Source organism: Myxocyprinus asiaticus, chromosome 14 (genome assembly GCF_019703515.2).
Source record: "Myxocyprinus asiaticus isolate MX2 ecotype Aquarium Trade chromosome 14, UBuf_Myxa_2, whole genome shotgun sequence".
In the NCBI taxonomy this organism is placed as follows: domain Eukaryota; kingdom Metazoa; phylum Chordata; class Actinopteri; order Cypriniformes; family Catostomidae; genus Myxocyprinus; species Myxocyprinus asiaticus.
This window is the reverse complement of record NC_059357.1, coordinates 32,146,911-32,165,175: the sequence shown is the minus strand read 5'-3', so window position 1 is coordinate 32,165,175 and position 18,265 is coordinate 32,146,911. Positions and strand designations below refer to the sequence as shown.

Genomic DNA, 18,265 nt, shown 5'->3' with positions numbered 1-18,265 from the left:
ATGGATCCCTTCCATGCTGAGCTACAATAAATTTACCCAAAATGAAAATTCTGTCATCAGTCACTCACTGAATAATGACTGAAATTTAACTGTGCTCCTCACACAAAGCTATCATGTGGCTTAAGAGCACTTGGGATATAGTGCATATATTATATGCACAGAAAAAATATATGGTGAAGTAAATATTGCAGAAAAGATTAAGTACTTTCTACATTGAAAACGTTAGTTTAAGCGGGAACTTGAAAATATTAAGTAAATTCTACATTCAAACATTCAAAATTAATGCTCTAGCTTATACAGTACTGTGCTAAAGTCTTAGGCACATAAGATGCTTTACAAAAACATTTGTCTTAAGATGGTTATTTATATTTTCATCTTTATTGTGTCAATAGGAAATATAAATGTTAGACTCCCAAACATTACTTTTGCAAATAGAATAGAATAGAAGAACAGGGAGCCCTGCAACAGATGGCATGGCCCCCACAAAGCCCCCCACTGAACATTGTGTCAGTCTGAGATTTCATAAAGAGACAGAAGTAATTGAGACAGCCTAAATAGATAGAAGAACTGTGGCAAATTCTCCAAGAAGCTTGGAACATCCTATCTGCCAACAACCAAGAAAAACTGTGTCCAGGTTTATCTAGGAGAATTGGTGCTATTTTAAAGGCAAAGGTGGTCACAACAAATATTGATTTAGCTTTTTTTTTATGTTTACTGGACTTTGTATGATGTTAATTGATAAATGAAAACTATTTATGGCATTATTTTTGAAGACATCCTCAATATGCAACATCCCAAGTGCCTAAAACTTTTGCACAGTACTGTAAATAAATATGATTTATGATTGTTTATCTGTACAATGTCATCATGTATTAATCCTAAAGAAGAAAACCTTTAAGTAAATTTCACTGGTAAATAAACTAAGTACATTTTACTGTACTTTCTGCACTGGGCTTGAATAATTAATGAGCTTGCATGATTTCACTGTTTGCAAGTTTATTTACACCATTTGTATTGTTAAGTTTGTTGTTACGTTTGGTAACTTCTTGTTATGTGCTGTCTGATGTAAATTTTCTACTCAAAATTACCAATTAATGATCAAACAAATTATAAATGTATTGTCACCATCATTGTGTTTTGTGCACCAAGTTTTGAGGTCAGCTTCCACTGCTCTAAATCAGTCTTTTTTTTTTTATAACAGTAATGCAAGGTGACACTGTCTCATTGACTACAGAGCAGGCATTAAACTTCCCTGTGGGAGGCTTCTTTGTATCATGTGGTAAATTATCAAACGTGTTTGTAAGGAATGTTCACAATGTGACCAAATTTTACTACGTTTACTTAAGTACCACAAAAATCATACTGGTAAGTAAAAGTTACTGTATTAAATAAAATGTTTAAGTTCAATTTTCTCACTTTAATCAATATTATGTCATGAAGTTGAGCAGATTTTAGTTAATTTTATACCATAAAGGTTTACTTAGAAAAACTGTGCAAGAACATGCAAAATAAAAATGTATTACATCTTACTAATCATTTTTTTTATATATATACAATTTTCACTGTGCTTTTTTTTTTTTTTGTGCATTTTAAAGATTGTCATTATAAATCACCATTCACTTTCTTTGTTTGTAAACACATTTTACAAAATATCTCATTTTGTGTGGCACAAAAGAAAACAAAATAGATTTGGAATGACATGACGGTGGAAAATGATAACAGAATTAGAATTTTCAGGTGAATTATCCCTTTAGTGAAATATTAAGATGATTACAGACAGCTATTACATATTCAACCTTTATTATGATTATTATTATTTTTTTTTTTTTTACATGTTTTAGCTTTCTGCTGAGAACATTTTAATGTGAAAAAATGTGTAATCAAAAATGCAAAAGCGGTTGATGAATAGCGATGAAATACATGTTGAAATGAAATGCGTTATGAATGTGATAATGTGTTTTAATTATACAAGTATGTAAAAATCTACTTACTGGCTGCTCCAATGCCAATTAGCACTGATGTAAAATAAAAGGACCATGTGGATGGAATGATGAATACAGCTATATAACCACTGAGGGAAAACACACACAAGTGAACAAATACAGACAACAGTGTGCCACAATCACTACACAATGAACAGTCACAAAGAATGATTAGTAAAGGTGCCCTTTTGTGGTACTTGCCTATAAAGAATTCCGCTCAAAAACATTGTGAGCTGTGGTCCAGTTATTGCAACAATGGTGGGAGCTAATAAATTACAGAATGAAAAAACTCCATATATTATTCCAAGGCTGCAAATAGAGTAAAGAAAGAAAAATCAGTTAATATCTTATCTGCATACTAAGCATCTTATCCAGACCTAGCCTGTATTTGGCTTTTACATAAAGCCCTTAACCTCCTGAGACCCAAACGTGACTGGTGTGTGCATTTTCCATTTCTGTTTTTGATTTCTAACTAGTAATACCTAATAAACAAGCAAAAAAAAAAAAAGAGTTTTCCTAAAAACTGATGTCCACATATGTGGACAGCGGGACAAAGTTGTGAAATTTTCATTGATACCCAGACAGAAAGTCAGATTTTGTTTTTTATCAAATTGTTTATGTTTCCAGGAGTGTTGGTTATTTGTGTTTTTGAGATGTTACATCAGAAATTAGCATAATTAATTCTGATTCATATTAATGGCCAGCATCATCCAGTCACTGCCAGCCATGTTAAAATAAAATTATACATTATAAATACTGAATCTGTGTACTGATTACCATTGTCCCATGTCTGCTAAGCATGTTTAGTGGTCTAAACATCATCTGAAGCCAGAAACTGAACTTTTTTTCCCGGATTTTAGGAGTGAATGCACATAGCTGCATAGAGAGCTATAGGATGCTCCCTTGCTCCCAATTTAGTGAATGACTTAACTTCCAGTGTGCTGACTGTCTGCACTGGTCTCAGAACAGTTTGAAATGTACCTTATTTTCATCCTAACTCCATATAAAGCCTCTGAAAGCAACATTTTTCAGCTTTTGGATGAACCCATTGACACTCAACAGTAAATATAGGAATGCATTTACTAATGTTTATGAATAGAACCATATTGTACAGTGGTAACAAATTTAAATATAACAAAATTTATACTAAAATGAAGCAAAATGACCCACAGATGTGTTAATGTTGAAAGTTATTCAAAATAACTAACACATTTTTTTCAACTTTTGAGGGAATAATGTCCCAAAATCCACGTATGTGGACATCATGCTTATCAGCGTGCTGATGCATGGAAAATAAATGAATTTTTTCAAGAGACATATCAAACGAAACAAGAAATGTTACTCTTTACACCCAAACAGGTTACAATGCAAAAACTTAAAGAAGTTTCTTACCAGAGGCACTTTTGTTAGCTCTGCGCCCATAGTAGCGCTTCACGGAACTCAACGTCATGTTATTGTGTCTCATATATATGTGACTCGGTGCGGCAGAAGTTTAACCATTAAATGACAGTCTAGACTCTTGTGAACAATATTCAGTCGGTTTAAATGAATTTAAATGATGTGTTACATATAGCAATGCCAAAATACAACTTCCACGCATGTGGACGCGGTGTCGCACGAGGTTAAAGGCCCCACGAAGTCGCTTGACAAGTCCAGTTTTCCTGTGTTGATGCATTTCCTATTGGAAGTTGGATTTGGACATAAATATGAAAGGTTTGTCCCCTTTTTAAAAATACTCGATAGCCTTTAGTTTACATCATAGCTGTGAACCACAATTTATTACTTGCTGTCAATTTATTACTTGCTATTGCTAACCAGATGGGACATTTTCATTCAAAAATTGTAGTCCGTTTTCCCAGAAAAAGTTCATTCATGAAAGTTCATATAGTCAACTTTTAGTAGGACACGAGCATATGGATGGCCTCAAAGCTAAAAGACCTGAAGTAAGGGCCTCCTCTTTCTGCCTCTTAATACAGTGGCATTGATAGAAATTCACTAAAAACAAATATCCTCTACAGAGTATAAAAATGAATTGCTCAGTCGCAGGAAGTTGCCCTGTTACAGCGTTAAATACTGTACATTGTCTCTCATTGCAATTGTCTTACTATCTGTTTTTAGTATGGCATAGTTTACCCCCCAATTATACAGTTTTTCTGTATAATTGAAAATGATAAACAAATAAAAAAAGTCAGAGAGTGAGAATAATTCTTACCTGTGATACCCACTCCCACTGAAGGTTGTGTTATTCAAGCTTTTCACCACTGTTTGCTATAATGAGATACACAAATTAGATTAAAAACTGTTGTACTTTAAGCATGGTACACACAAACTTGCAGAGAGTAGGTAATTATGGGTAGCTGACAAATAACATGGACATTAACTTTTTATATGACCTAGAAATGGCAGAATACTAAATATTTCTTATTCATTAAACATTAAAACTCTTCTACAGATGGTACTCAACCAGAATAGGCTTTCTACCACTGCGATCACTGCGCAAATGAGACATTAGCAGCTCTAAACCGCTTAGGGTCGCTATAACCATAGAATTTCAACAGGCCAGAGCTGAATGCTACCAAAGCTCTTTCTCTCAACATAACGACCATTCAGTTGGAGGCAGTTAGGGTCAGTTAAGCTTGTTTTGCCAACCACCATAAAAGAGAAGAACAAGAGGAGGAAGAAGAACAACAAACTTAAAAACACCACAACATTTTTTTTCTGCCACATGATGAATACTTTCCTGCAGTATTCATCATTCAAGAGGACTCCAACGCATTGGAGTTATTTGTTCATTCACATTTCATTAGAGAGAATTATCATTTGTGAGTATTTTTAATACATATGCACAAACATTATGAGCGAGCATCATTAGACCGCATATTCAAACAATTGTGAATTCTAAAAACTGTCAAGTCTCTAAACCTGCGCTTTCTGTGCCGATTGGCTAGCCCATATTTTCTATTTTTAAACAGGATTATCAAATGTGAATTAATTAACTTCCATGTATGCCATTGTGTCATATTATGTTATATTCTCCTGGCAATAAAAACTAAAGAAAAAGTGAACAGAATTATTATTTATACGAGCAGAAATCTTATCAAATTAAACATGATAAAATATTTTTAAAAGAATCACAATTTTCCATTAAATGAATTAGGGTGGATTTAGTACTGTGACCACATTATCTGTATAATATTTGACAAACCAGACACGCTATGCAGTTCAAACCTGTAGGTTACATGCTTTGTTATTCATTATCTGTCATAGTATTTTATTAGTAGTTAATATTTGCTGTTAACCAACGTTGCCCCAAAGCTTGATAACATTGATTATTTTTTGGAGTGAAAATTTGCAATCAGATGTAACCCCAGTAGTCTATTGGCAACATACTGTAGAACTACACAACAAACTACATTGAGAGTGTTGCTTCGATGGCATGGAGCGTTACGTCACTGTTCCTGCATCTGAACGATTAGGGTTTGGTTCTACATTTCACGCATTATTTTTTCCATTCTGTTTTTTGAATCACTCTTAATATTTTATTTATTACTATTTTGTGGCAGGGCGGAGGGCAGGGCCGGGTCGTGATTATTATTAAAATATTATTTATATTGTTAAGCCGGTTCTCGCCTCCTCCTTTCCATTGAAGTGTTACACTGGTGCCGAAATCCAGGAAGGAGGAGGGATGAGCCGTAGTAGAGTCCTCGCCACTACCATCCACCTCAACGGAGCAGCCGTGGCCATCCGCCGGGGGACGGAGGAGCCCAGCCGCCTGAGAGCGGAGGAACGGCCGCCGACCGTGAGGGGAGGAGGGGCTCCTAACCGACCGCCTGGAGCGGTCAGGGCCACTGCCATTGGCGGAGGAGACCCCTACCAGCCACTGAAATGCGGCGGGGAGGGGCTCCTGGCCGCCCGCCTGGAGCGGGAGGACTGCTGCCAGGGGTGGGGGAGACCCCTTCTGTCCACCGAAAACGCAGCAGGGCGTTCCATCCACCAGGGGCCGGAGGACTGCCTCCGATCCGCCCAGGGAGGCGTGGCTGTTGTTCACTACAGGGTGGAGGAGTGGCCGAGGACCAGGCTACGGCGTATCGGAGAACCGGCGAGTAAGTTGTTTTTTTTTCTCTCTCTCTCCCGCTGCCACTCCGCAATGGCCTTTCCCTCTCTTTTAAATATTATGATTGTTTTTTTTGGTACGATCCCTGTTACAGGGTGTAGGTACCGCATTTTTTGTTATTATTGTTTCCCTCCCCTTGTCCCCTCCCTGATCCAGGTAGACGTGGATGACCTGCTGGCAGACGGGGCAGGGGAAGGGGGGGTGGGGGAGGTGTACGTCGGGGGCTCCCCGGCCTGAGAGAACGAGGGAGGAATGTGGCAGGGCGGAGGGCGGGGCCGGGTCGTGATTCCACACACCCGGCCCCAATAAGGCTGAGAGGGATAAGGCCGACCGGAGACGGCAGTGCGACAGAGAGAGAGAGTTACGGACAGCTGTCCGACACCTGTGTGTGTTTGTCTTTTTGGTTCAGTTTATTATTAAAATATTATTTATACTGTTAAGCTGGTTCTCGCCTCCTCCTTTCCATTGAAGTGTTACATATTTATACATAAAATGAATATAAAGGTACAATGTAAAACATTTCTGTAATATTACGGCCAAATTCCTACAGCAATCTACTGTGATTCTTAAATACAGTAGTTTGCTGTTAAAATGTTGCATTCTGGGAGATCAAGAGCAGACTCACTGTGAAGTGACTAGTTTTACAGTAAATAGCTGTTGTTTGCAAGGCATTAGGAGAAAATGAACATTCAAAATCATGATATCATCTTGGCGAAATCTAGTGACATTTTGAAATGTATATTTTAAAACCCCCCATGAAAATTCAAGTTTGTGGCACATGGTTAGTGTTCATGATGTTTCTGACCAACTCCTCTGTTCTTTATCATCTCACATCAGCCTTCACTTCTCTGTCTAATGAGAAGTCAAATTAAAAAAGTATAAATCAATCTCTGAAGCAATGTACATATTAAATGTCAAACGTAGCCAGGATTTAACAAAAAAAAAAAAAAAAAAAAAAACATGTACACAGTAAAATAACATTATAGCACTGCATTGTGGGTTATAATGGTGAAATACCCATAAGCCTTTGAGCTTGAATAAGCATGTATGCTTTGGCAATGCATTGGGGCTACAAAAATTGTAAAAAAAAAAAAAAAAAAAGGTAAAAATTGTTTTTATTCAGACTTAATAGAAGTCTTAGTTTAATTAGTGTTCTTGAGCTGGCACCTTTGACCTTCTTTATTATTATATAATGTTCTTCCAGCCAGTCAATTTATGTTTAAGTAAAACACAAGTTGTTGCATTGTGCTGCTTGGAAGACAAAACTTAAGGTCAGACTGAATATCTGATCCTACCTTGCAAATGGCACTATATGTGGCAATGGTGATGCATTACACATAAAACATAAAAGCAAAAACAGTGAATGATATTTCAGCAAAATGATATTAGCAAAATGAATGTTTGATGTTTTTGATGAACTTACACGAGTTGTTAACAAGACACGAACAGAAATCAACTCTCGGCATACAAAACGCAACAATGGTGACAATTAACAAACATACTTTTACGTAAAAGAGTAAAAGCTGAACATTAAAATACAAGTAACTTAGACTACAACAAAAACAACGTCAAAATAAACCAGCAAATAGTAAAAAATCGAAGTAATTTCTTCATGCCGCAGTGCATGCTGGGAACATAGCTGTTAATTTCAACAACAGTAGATAGTATGTAATTTGACAGCTATATGCTGCTAATTACAGTTGTATACTGTAGCTGTAAAAACAGCATCTAGCTGTTAATTTCAGCACCAGCAAGACACCGTTAATTTTACAGTAACATGCTGGCAACCCTGCTGCCAGTTCTTTACTGTTTTTTGACGGGAAAATCTTTAAAAGTGTAGTTTTTCTACAGTAATATTGTAGTAGCCATGTTTTTTTGTTTGTTTTTTTTATCATAGATTTGATGACATTAACAATGTTGTACATTAATATGGTGTTAATATAGTAACCATGTTTAATTTTGTGGTTACAATTATTTTACTACAAAATACCATGGTGATACTATGATTACTGTATCTGTATGTTTAGATGAGATTTTTAATCCCAGATTTTCAATGTGGTCTCAGATTTTCCCTTGTACCCTTTGAAAAGTGTATATTTTAGGTGCTGTAACTGGTCACCATTTTCTCAAGTATTTCACAACTTCTTTTCATCTGTTATCTTTTTTGCAGTTCACCTAAATAGTCATGTTAGTGAATTTTAGAGCAAATATTCTATGTAGTCTCTCAATTATTATGAGGTAATAATGAATGTATTATGCTAGAATTAGAAATTACATTTTGTTTTAAATAGTTTTAGATGAAGTATAGAATGTCACACTGTGTCAACTACCTGCTGTACCCATAATTTGTTTACAAATAGATCATTTTGAATATTTTAAAGAAGGTGCATTTTATAACAGCACTACATGCACTAAACATTCAATAAAAAGATTAACCTTATGGAATATTAAGATTTGTCAATCTTATTATAAGACATCCTGTAGGGTTAAATTGGGTTTCATTTGTGTCTATATATTGGATTTCATTTGGTGATTTGAGGGTTTTACTGTGTTGAGTGACTGCGAAATCAACATGAGTCCAGCGCGTCATTTGAATTTGTTCCTCTCATTAGTTATGCAGGGTAATTCATTTACTAATGGGAGGAAATTAAAAACACGAGATGCGCCTGACCCAGGTTTACTTCAACAATGGAGTGACAGTCTAACAGAAAACTTTTTTTGAACACTGAGTTTCACAATATATAAAATACTCAATCAAGCCCAAAACAGACACTGCCTAAATACATAACAAATTACCATGGTAACAATTGTTTCTCCTAAACATACTAAAGTTAATACCAAAAAAAGAAGAAAAAAGAAATTAAATTCTGACAGTTTCTTAAACTGCTTGAAGGAGATCACATATTGATTTTACAGGAGTAACAATAACTGTAGTAGCTGTATGGTATTTTGGCAAAAAATAAAAAATAAAAACTACCATAATAAATATTTGTAAGAGTTAAATTGAATTATTATTAAAATATTTCTGCAAAAAAGAAATGTCAACATATTTTAAAACAGCATAATGAAGCATATCATCTTATTTCATGCACTAAAACGGCAAAATAAAGTGAAGAATTGCCCATCCACTTACTTCGATATTTCCACAGGTGGTGAAGGCTGTAAAAATGAGCAAAAATCCTATTCCCAAAATGACAACGTTATATGTCCTTATGTCCGCCATCCTTCGCTCATTTAAATACACATTTAAGATGCCAGCTGCAGAGTTTCAGTGAATGTGCCTTGAATCATATAAATAAAAACTGAATCCAGGAAAGCCAAACTGTTAGAAAACAAATCCCAGAGAGAGGAGATATTAGTCACCTACTCCATATATAGTACAGTGTTATAACATTATATCTACATCACTAGTGAACTGCAGCAGACACAAGTTTGTGGCCGCAGAACTGCACATGTCTTGTGACCCTCAAGCGTAAGATGAAAGTTGCTGGAAAGCAAAATTCCATCAACATGTGATGGTTTCCATGTCAGCTACTTCAGTGCCCACCCACTTTTTCAGCCGTCTTCTTTCTGGAACAATTTTTTTACATTCATTTTTGCCATAGGGTTTTCATAAAATCCTTCATAAAAGAGTTCTAAGCCATGAACCAAACCAACCAGCTCTGAGGTAAATCACAACATTACAAACTTTGATTTGAAGCAACAAAAAAAAAAAAAAAAAAAAATTTGACAAAAAGACAAAGGCACAAGAATGTGTCCTTCATGAGGACACAAACTACAATCCCATGAAGCTTTGCGAATGTTAAAAATGATTGAGGATGTTAGTTATAAGTATAGAAAAAATATATTTTTAAGTTTATTGCAAAATATTCAGATATATATTTACAAAAAAATAGTAGTTTGAGGGTGAACAGAGACTGACTTGATTGCATCATTCACAGAGTCATGGGAGTGGGCGGCACTTCAGGGCTTTACTCTCTGATTGGTTAGCTTGCTCTGCTGGATCATGGGTAGTGGAGATTTTCACCAGCAATTCCACTATTAAACATGATTTTTAAACAATGAGGTTGAATTAACGCAGACTGACAGTGTCAACAGAAACATAAACCATCGATTAACAACCTCAAAGCTCACAGTATATCTGTCTTTAACGGTTTACGAGTTATAGTTAAAAATCTATTTGCCTATAGAGAAAATGAATGGGATTTTTACTTCCAGAACCAGACTAAAGAGCGCAACAGTGCCCGCCCACTTTTTCAGCAGTCTGGGTTCCGGAAGTATTTTCCCCATTCATTTCTCCCATAGACTTTTTATAAAATCCTTCATAAAAGAGTTGTGAGCCATGAACCACACCAACCAACTCTGAGGAAAATCACAACATCATGAACTTTGTTTTGAGGCAAAAAAGTATTTGAAGATCTGACATAAAGGAAAAGGTACAAAGCTGTGTACTAACCGTCTTTCATTAGGGCAAGAACTACAATCCCATGAAGTATTGTGAATGATGTCATTGAATATAAAACGATGGGATATATAAAACTATACATTTTAGGATGTTGATTATAAGTATAAAAACAATATATTTTACATTTATTGCAAAATATCCCGATATGTACAAATATATAAGTAGTTTTAGGGTGAAGGGAGACCGACTCGATTGCGTCATTCACAGTGCGTCACGGGAGTGGGCGGTCGCTCCGAGGCACGTTTTGCGGGTTTCGTTGGCCACGGTTCTCTGATTGGTGGATCTTTCTCTGCTGGACCATGGGTAATAGTTGTTTACCATAATTTACACTATCAAACATGATTTTTAAACAGAAGTATACCATAGATTAACAACCTCGGAGCTCATGGTTGGTCTGTCTTTAAAGGTTTGTAAGTTAAAAATCAATTTGCCTATGGAGAAAATGAATAAATGAATGGGATTTTTACTTGCAGAACCAGACTATTGCGCTCTATTATGGGCAGACATAGCAGACCAAACGAAACAAATATATTACGTAATAAAGTATTGCATTTTTATTTATTGATTGCAACATTTCACGATCTAGGACTTTTCAAATTAGATTATTTAATTTATTTGGTTTTATTTTTATTTTAAAATAAATCGCTGTGCCTGAGGAGGAATTATTAGCTGGACACTAAATTGCAGATAAATCCAGGCCCCTGGTTGTGAAATAATGATAATGATATGACAAGTAAGGTTGGTTATCGTGTATTGTGGAATGAAGTTCATGCACTGAGGTATGTCATCTGTGACCGAAACTTTTGCTTTATAAAACGCAAAGCTACACATAAAGCCATTATAACGCAATAAGTTACCTATATATTTAATATGCGATGTAGTGTGAATGCTGCTTTAAGCTAACCTGTTCAAGTATCATTACATTGTTAAACTGTTTGTACAACAAACAACATTATAATTTTCGAGTACGAGCGACCACAAAACAGTTGTTGTGGCAGGCAGGGTTACGGCATGATGTCAAAGTCTTTCAATCCTGCATAACTCTAATAATTTACGCCTTTGTACAGTAGCCAAACTTTAACACGTAGTTGCTGCTGCAAATGCATCGACCGTGCACGACATTGAAAATCAGCACCGATGAAAATATGTCTTATGAAAATAAGAAACTGTATGAAATCGTCTACCTTTTACTTTGTTTACATATTGCTTTCCCAATGGTTATTGTGTAAGCGCTGAAATTAGATCACCAACCCTTAAAGGTAAGGTACATTCACGTGTTGCATTGCAGATCAATAAAGTATATACACTATCAAGTCAATCACGATTATTTGGAAATCATCGACCGTTTGCAGAGCCACGACACATCTGGAAACCTCGAAAGACAACCACGTACGTTTTAAAATCGCTCTGAGTCACTACGGAAAGTCGGAGGGTTCAGTCACTGACAGCACGCTCTTTCCCAGAAGCCTTCCCTCATATTGTACACAATCATCATGGCGGCGCAGGATGGTAGGTAGCATGAAAATGTACTTAAATGTTATTTCCACTGTATTTACCGTGTTGTGTAAAAACTTAGAATATCGAGTCCAGTTATTTGGCACTTGTATAACACCGAATGGGCGTTTCTTTAAATTGTCAGTGTTAAATAATAGGTAGATATTCTGTGATTAGCCCAAACAGCCATGTCGAAAACTTCGGCTGTGTTACAAATCATATTGAGCTTCCTCACTATATAGCATTTTGGGGACCTCATAGGCGCATTTGGAACGTTCGGACATTTTTAGAACGTTTGAACAGCATTCCGGTGCATCATATGTGCATTTTGAATGTTTGAACGAACGTTCCACACGCGCCTGTGATGCCCAATGATGCTGCACATGTAGGCAGTTCACTAGGTTTTGAGACACAGTCTAAATGTGTGCTTGCGAATTTAGCACAGCAGGCTGGCTAAGTTACCAGCTCGATCATCCGGCTGTTTGATCACGGCCAACAGTTTGGAGATGGTGACTTGTCGCTGAGTCAGTCGTGTGCTATAATTCCGAAACACTATCTTGATTAAGACTGTCATGGGTGCAGTATTTTGTCTTGGTTCAATTGTTGGGTTTAAAGAACGATGGGTGAATTTTCTAGATGTTTCAGTGCGTCTGTGCAGCAGCTAGTCAGTTAGCTTGTATTTATAAAAACTTTTATATACCAGTTACAATTTAAAAAAAACAAAAAAATCTATAAATGGTCAATTTGTCATCTGTGTTGGTGGAAGATATGTAAATAGTAGTATCAACAATCCATCTTTGTAAGATTTAGACCTCAGCTTTGTTACCTAGATTACCCGAGTTAGAGTTGTTAGCTTTGACATTTTAGTACATTTCTTTACCTTATAGTATTTGTCTGAATTCTTAAATGCTTGAATTGGCATTTAATTGAAATGTTATATTCTCATATCAGTCCTTCTCCTGAAACAAGTCTGACATTATTTGCACCAAATTTTCCTCTTCATTTATCAGTATGATCAAAAAATTTAACTGGTTCATTTTATTTATTTGAGTGGTACCCCTCTTATAATTTTATCTGGAATTGTTCCCACAGGAAGTGAGGTAGGAGGAATGGAAGATGAGGTCATGCAGAAAGCACCAGAAGTATTGTGTGAAGCTGCTGGACAAGGAGATGCATCAGGAACTGAACAAGCATCTCTTACTGATGGTGAAAGCACATCAGCTGAGCCTCCTGTTGTCAGCAATGGAGAAGAAAGCGATGATGGGAAAGAGATGGTGGATGTGAAAATTATTTGGAACAAAAACAAATATGATCTGAAAATTCCTTTAGATGGCACTGGAGCTAAGCTTAAAGAGAAGATTCACGCACTCACTGGTAATACAATAAAGATTATAAGTCTTTGTACATAATATTAAAAGTAGTGAGTTTTTAAGTAAATGAACTCACAAAATAATAAAAGTTAAGTTATAAAATTATGCTTAAATTAGATATGTTGTCTCATCTGACTTTGCAACTTTTTTGTGTTATAAAAATAACAGAGATACGAATCCAGGGTGTGCTGAGTGACTCCAGTCAGGCTTCCTAAGCAACCAATTGGCCCATTGGCCAATTGGGTTAACCTCCTCGTGGTCGCTATAATGAGGTTCTCGCTCTCGGTGGGGCGCATGGTGAGTTGTGCGTGGATGCCGTGGAGAATAGCGTGAAGCCTCCACACGCGCTAGGTCTCCACGGTAACGCGCTCAATAAGCCATGTGATAAGATGCGCAGATTGACGGTCTCAGACGTGGAGGCAACTGAGATTCATCCACCACCCAGATTGAGGCGAGTCACTATGCCACCACGAGGACTTAGAGCACATTGGGAATTGGGCATTCCAAATTGGGGAGAAAAAAAAAAAAGAATAACAGAGATGCAATACTTTATTTTGTGTACAATGAGTCCACTTTGAAAATCTGGGATTTAAAATCATATTTAAACCTGCAAATAAACAATTTTAGGACTGAACATTTTAAAATACAGACACGATGTAAAATTAACAAGAAATCTTTAAGATTCTAATTTCTAGGTCACTACTAATCAAAAAAGAAAATTGATTCTGAAAGGTCAGAATTCTTGGCTGCCATTCACTCAAAAAAAAAAAAATCAGTTTACTGAATTAAAATGAACTAAAGCAACTGAATTCTAGAACATTTTGTCACAACTTCATTTCTTTGCATTCTATCCAATTACATTTGTAAAATGTAAGTTTACTTAATGCATTTGAGTTTGGACTACATTAATACTTTTTGTAGCATTGATGAAACTGGGCAGGGGATTTCCATTTCCCAGCATGTTTGCATGGGACTGGATGGGGTGAACAAATGTTAAAATTAACTGTTGTTTTATGCATTTTTGAGCAAGATGAGAATAGGTGGAGATTTGTTAATGTTTAATGTTCTGTTACATTGGTATTTAAAAAGAGGATCTGTAGGCTGCAGTTTTGGGGGTTACCACTGTCATGAAGACTGGTGCTTGTGCTTAGGTTGAGGATGGACTTTCACTTTCAAGTGATGTCTGATTTGAGTGCTGCTTAGCTCTGTAAGCAGTTGCTATCAAAACTGATAGTGACGCTAACCTGGCATATACTAATGATAATTAAAATAAATTAAGTTAGACCAACATAAGAAAATTTATTAAATGAAATTTAGTTTGATGAACTTAATAAAGTTGAGTTAAAACTATTAAAGTACATTTATTTGAACTAATCCAACTAAATTATGTTGGCTGAATGAAACTGACTTGACTTGAAAGAAATTAAATTGCCCCTGAACACTTTCTCAAGTTCAATTAAGGAAGGGTAATGACTTCATTTTTTAAGTGTTGCAGCACATAAGATGAACATTATCATGTCATGCTGTAATGTAACTTGTGGCGTTTATGGCATTTCGAGTATATGCTGTCATTAAAGTAAAATGGGGGGATGCAAAATACAAAGCACTTGTGAAATTCATGTTAATTCATAAATTGTTATGCTGTAATGTAATTGTAATGGTTTAAGGAGCATATAAAATGCAAAACACTAAATGTGGACTCAAGCTCAAAACTGTCTCCATGTAAGATCTCACAATTAAAATGTCAGTAAAATGCTTCAGGGCAAGAAAATGAGTGTTGTAGTATTAAATATGTAACTTCTGTCACCCTTCTGAAACTACTTGGTACTAATGTTTTTTTCTTCTATAATTTTGTTTTTAGGTCTTCCACCTGCTATGCAGAAAGTGATGTACAAAGGACTGCTACCAGAGGACAAGACACTTCGAGAAATCAAAGTTACAAATGGTGCAAAAATAATGGTGGTTGGGTCTACAATAAATGATGTATTAGCTGTAAATACACCAAAAGAAGTTATTCAGCAAGAAGTTAAAGCTGAGGAAAACAAAAAGGAGCCATTGTGCAGGCAAAAGGTTGGAAATTCATTTCCTTTAAGTGACTTTAAGATTAAATGTAAAAATATATATATATTTATTGGTATATTTGTGGACTTTTTCTCAGCAACACAGAAAAGTTTTGGACAAAGGAAAACCAGAAGATGTCATGCCATCAATAAAAGGAGTCAAGGTAATCAAAACGGATTTTGTTATTGCACAGATTTGATATTTCACAAAAACACATTTTTAGGGGACGTTCAAAACCAAACATGTTCTTGCATGGAAAATAAGTTAGACGCAGTGCAACGAATTGAACAGAACAGTGTGTCTCGAGGAGTGTTTTTCAAAAGTTCTTTTAGCTTGACTAGACGTCTAAAAAAGCAGCGCTCCTGTGCGAGACATGGCACAACAGTCAAAGACATCCGACTAGAGCATGTACATTACATATACTTTTTTTTTTTTTTTTTTTTTAAAAGCACAGATGGACTCAAATGTGCCCCATATAGATGTTTGAATTTTACTGGACAGGCATCATTTGAATGTAGGTTCAGTGGTCATGTCTTGTGAAAGCCTGTTATAAAGCTCTTTTTAAGGGCACAGTGTAAGTTTATTGTGTGCATTAATGACATCCGATTGATTTCAAATTTGTTAAATAGGAGCGCCTTCCAACAGTGCCTTTATCAGGAATGTACAACAAATCTGGGGGAAAAGTTCGACTCACATTCAAACTGGAACAGGATCAACTGTGGATTGGAACAAAAGGTGATTTCAACCTTTAAGTAAAAATGAATAGATAATATTTGATTTATACTAATTCTAGGATATTGATGTTTTCTGGTCTGCAGAAAGAACAGAAAAAATCCCAATGGGTTCCATCAAAAATGTTGTGACTGAGCCAATAGAGGGTCACGAGGACTATCACATGATGGTATCTGTTTATCTTAACATTGTCATATCAACAAACTATGCATTAAATGTTAGGGAAAAAAACATTCATTCATTTAAATATTTTGTTTGTCCTAGGCATTTCAGCTGGGTCCGACAGAAGCCTCGCAATATTGGGTCTATTGGGTGCCTGCACAGTTTGTTGATGCAATCAAAGACACAGTCCTTGGAAAATGGCAGTATTTTTAATGTGCCTCTATAGACACTGAAAAATTGGGATAAAGATTGAAAACATTAACTGGAGCCAACACAATAATCTGAAGAACTGATTTTTCTGAAGTATATACCAGAGCAAAGCGAAGGATTGCTGTTGGACAAAATATGATTTCGGGGGTTTTAAGTGCACTAAGAGACAGCATCCCATTTTTCAAACTGTTTCACCACTCGTTTTTTTAAAGCTATTGCAAGCATAAACAGAGAATTGTACAGAACTTGCGTATACATTTCTCATAGTTATTCTGAAATTAATAAAAACATTATTTAAGGAAAATTATTGATGCAGTAGGAAGATTTTATCTAGTCTATTCTTTGGTTTTCCATACAACTCGAGCAAACTTGCCAAAGTTGACAATTCACAAGTTGTTGATTTTACAGTCAGCTTCTCTCATTGCACAGACTATATTTTACATGTAAAACAGCAATGTTGTAACACTCAAGAAATTAATCCAGGTTAAAAGAAAATTGTTGCATTACAATTTTTTTTAAAGTAAGCATTTTCCTCAAGACTTTAAATATCACATAAATATCTAATTTCCTATTGAAAGCATGAGGCTTATTTTCTGTGGATGCACCGCAGAATTACAGCTATAAAGCCAAGAATACAATTATTCTGCCACTGTGCTTTCAACAAACCCTGTGATACTTCAAAGTGATAGTTCACCCAAAAATTAAAATTCTCTCATCATTTACACACTCTCATGCCATCCCAGATCTGTATGACTTTCTTTCTTTTGCAGAACACATTTGAAGAAAAATATCTCAGCTAAGTAGGTTCTTATAATGGAAATGGATGGTAACGTGAATTTTGATGTTCCAAAAAGCACAGACAATCAGCATTAACCTCATCCATATGACTCCAGTAGTTAAATGAATGTCTTATAAAGCGATATGATCACTTTTGGTGTGAAAAAGATCAATATTTAAGTACTTTTTATCCATTTCCATTATTAGGACCTACTGAGCTGAGATATTTTTCTTCAAATGTGTTCTGCTGAATAAAGGAAGTCATATACATCTGGGATGGCATGAGGGTGAGTAACTGATGAGAGAATTTTCATTTTGGGGTGAACTATCCCTTTAAGAAAAAGGCAATATTGTGTTTGTTTGTTTGTTTTGTTTTATTGTAAATGCAGGGATGTCTCTTAGCCCAAACCCTCCCTCTCAAATCGGATGTAATATTAGGAAGAACTGTGTTAATGTTCCGTCAATACACAGTCACATAACTAAGTTGCTGATGAGTAAGTATTCTGATAAACAGCCAGGCCATCATGCATGTTGTTTATTTCAAACATGGTGCTAAGCCTTTTTATTTTAATAAAGCCCAAAAGTAAGGAAGAGTTTCAGTGACCTTTTTGTGATGTATTTGCTTATTCAGTATTTGATTTTTGATTTTGATTTTTTTGTATCTGAACTGTGTATTTATCAGCTCACAATTAAGAATCCCATATTCCAGAAATTAAGTGTCCATGTTCCACCTTCGGTACGATGATGCAATAGAATTTATATTGTGACTTCTTTTTCAGTCTCAAATTATTTAAAAGCTTCCATTTTAATTAATGTATTGAGAGGTTCTAATTAAACAGATTTTGTCTGAAATTTTAGAATCTCAATTGCAATTGAAAATGCATTTTTTTTTTTTTTT

At 35.6% G+C, this 18,265-nt stretch overlaps 2 protein-coding genes across 9 annotated transcripts in view; one reads left to right on the top strand and one right to left on the bottom strand.

Moving 5' to 3' along the window:
* The window catches only part of LOC127451568 (UNC93-like protein MFSD11), a 26,922-nt gene extending 14,982 nt beyond the window's left edge, over positions 1-11,940 (bottom strand). For 2 of the 6 annotated variants that reach the window (XM_051716316.1, XM_051716320.1), the window contains exons 1-5: positions 11,746-11,904; positions 9,230-9,418; positions 4,195-4,250; positions 2,184-2,291; positions 1,992-2,071 (exon numbers count right to left, since the gene is read on the bottom strand). In XM_051716316.1, coding sequence (XP_051572276.1) covers positions 1,992-2,071; positions 2,184-2,291; positions 4,195-4,250; positions 9,230-9,319 — 334 coding nt within the window. In that variant the 5' untranslated portion in view covers positions 9,320-9,418; positions 11,746-11,904. Of the gene's footprint in view, positions 1-1,991; positions 2,072-2,183; positions 2,292-4,194; positions 4,251-9,229; positions 9,749-10,552; positions 11,194-11,745 lie in introns of those variants that run through there. The other 4 variants (XM_051716319.1, XM_051716318.1, XM_051716317.1 and 1 more) reach the window with 4 other exon arrangements.
* On the top strand, positions 11,320-18,265 carry ubfd1 (ubiquitin family domain containing 1). 3 transcript variants are annotated; one of them, XM_051716325.1, is made up of 7 exons: positions 11,320-11,340; positions 13,148-13,429; positions 15,287-15,495; positions 15,584-15,649; positions 16,116-16,221; positions 16,305-16,387; positions 16,483-18,265. In XM_051716325.1, exons 2-7 carry the CDS (start codon positions 13,165-13,167, stop codon positions 16,591-16,593), a joined length of 840 nt encoding a protein of 279 aa, XP_051572285.1. In that variant the 5' UTR covers positions 11,320-11,340; positions 13,148-13,164; the 3' UTR covers positions 16,594-18,265. The 3 variants fall into 3 exon arrangements, with proteins under 3 accessions (XP_051572285.1, XP_051572282.1, XP_051572284.1); XM_051716322.1 differs by lacking the exon at positions 11,320-11,340 and adding an exon at positions 11,940-12,070; XM_051716324.1 differs by lacking the exon at positions 11,320-11,340 and adding an exon at positions 12,523-12,631.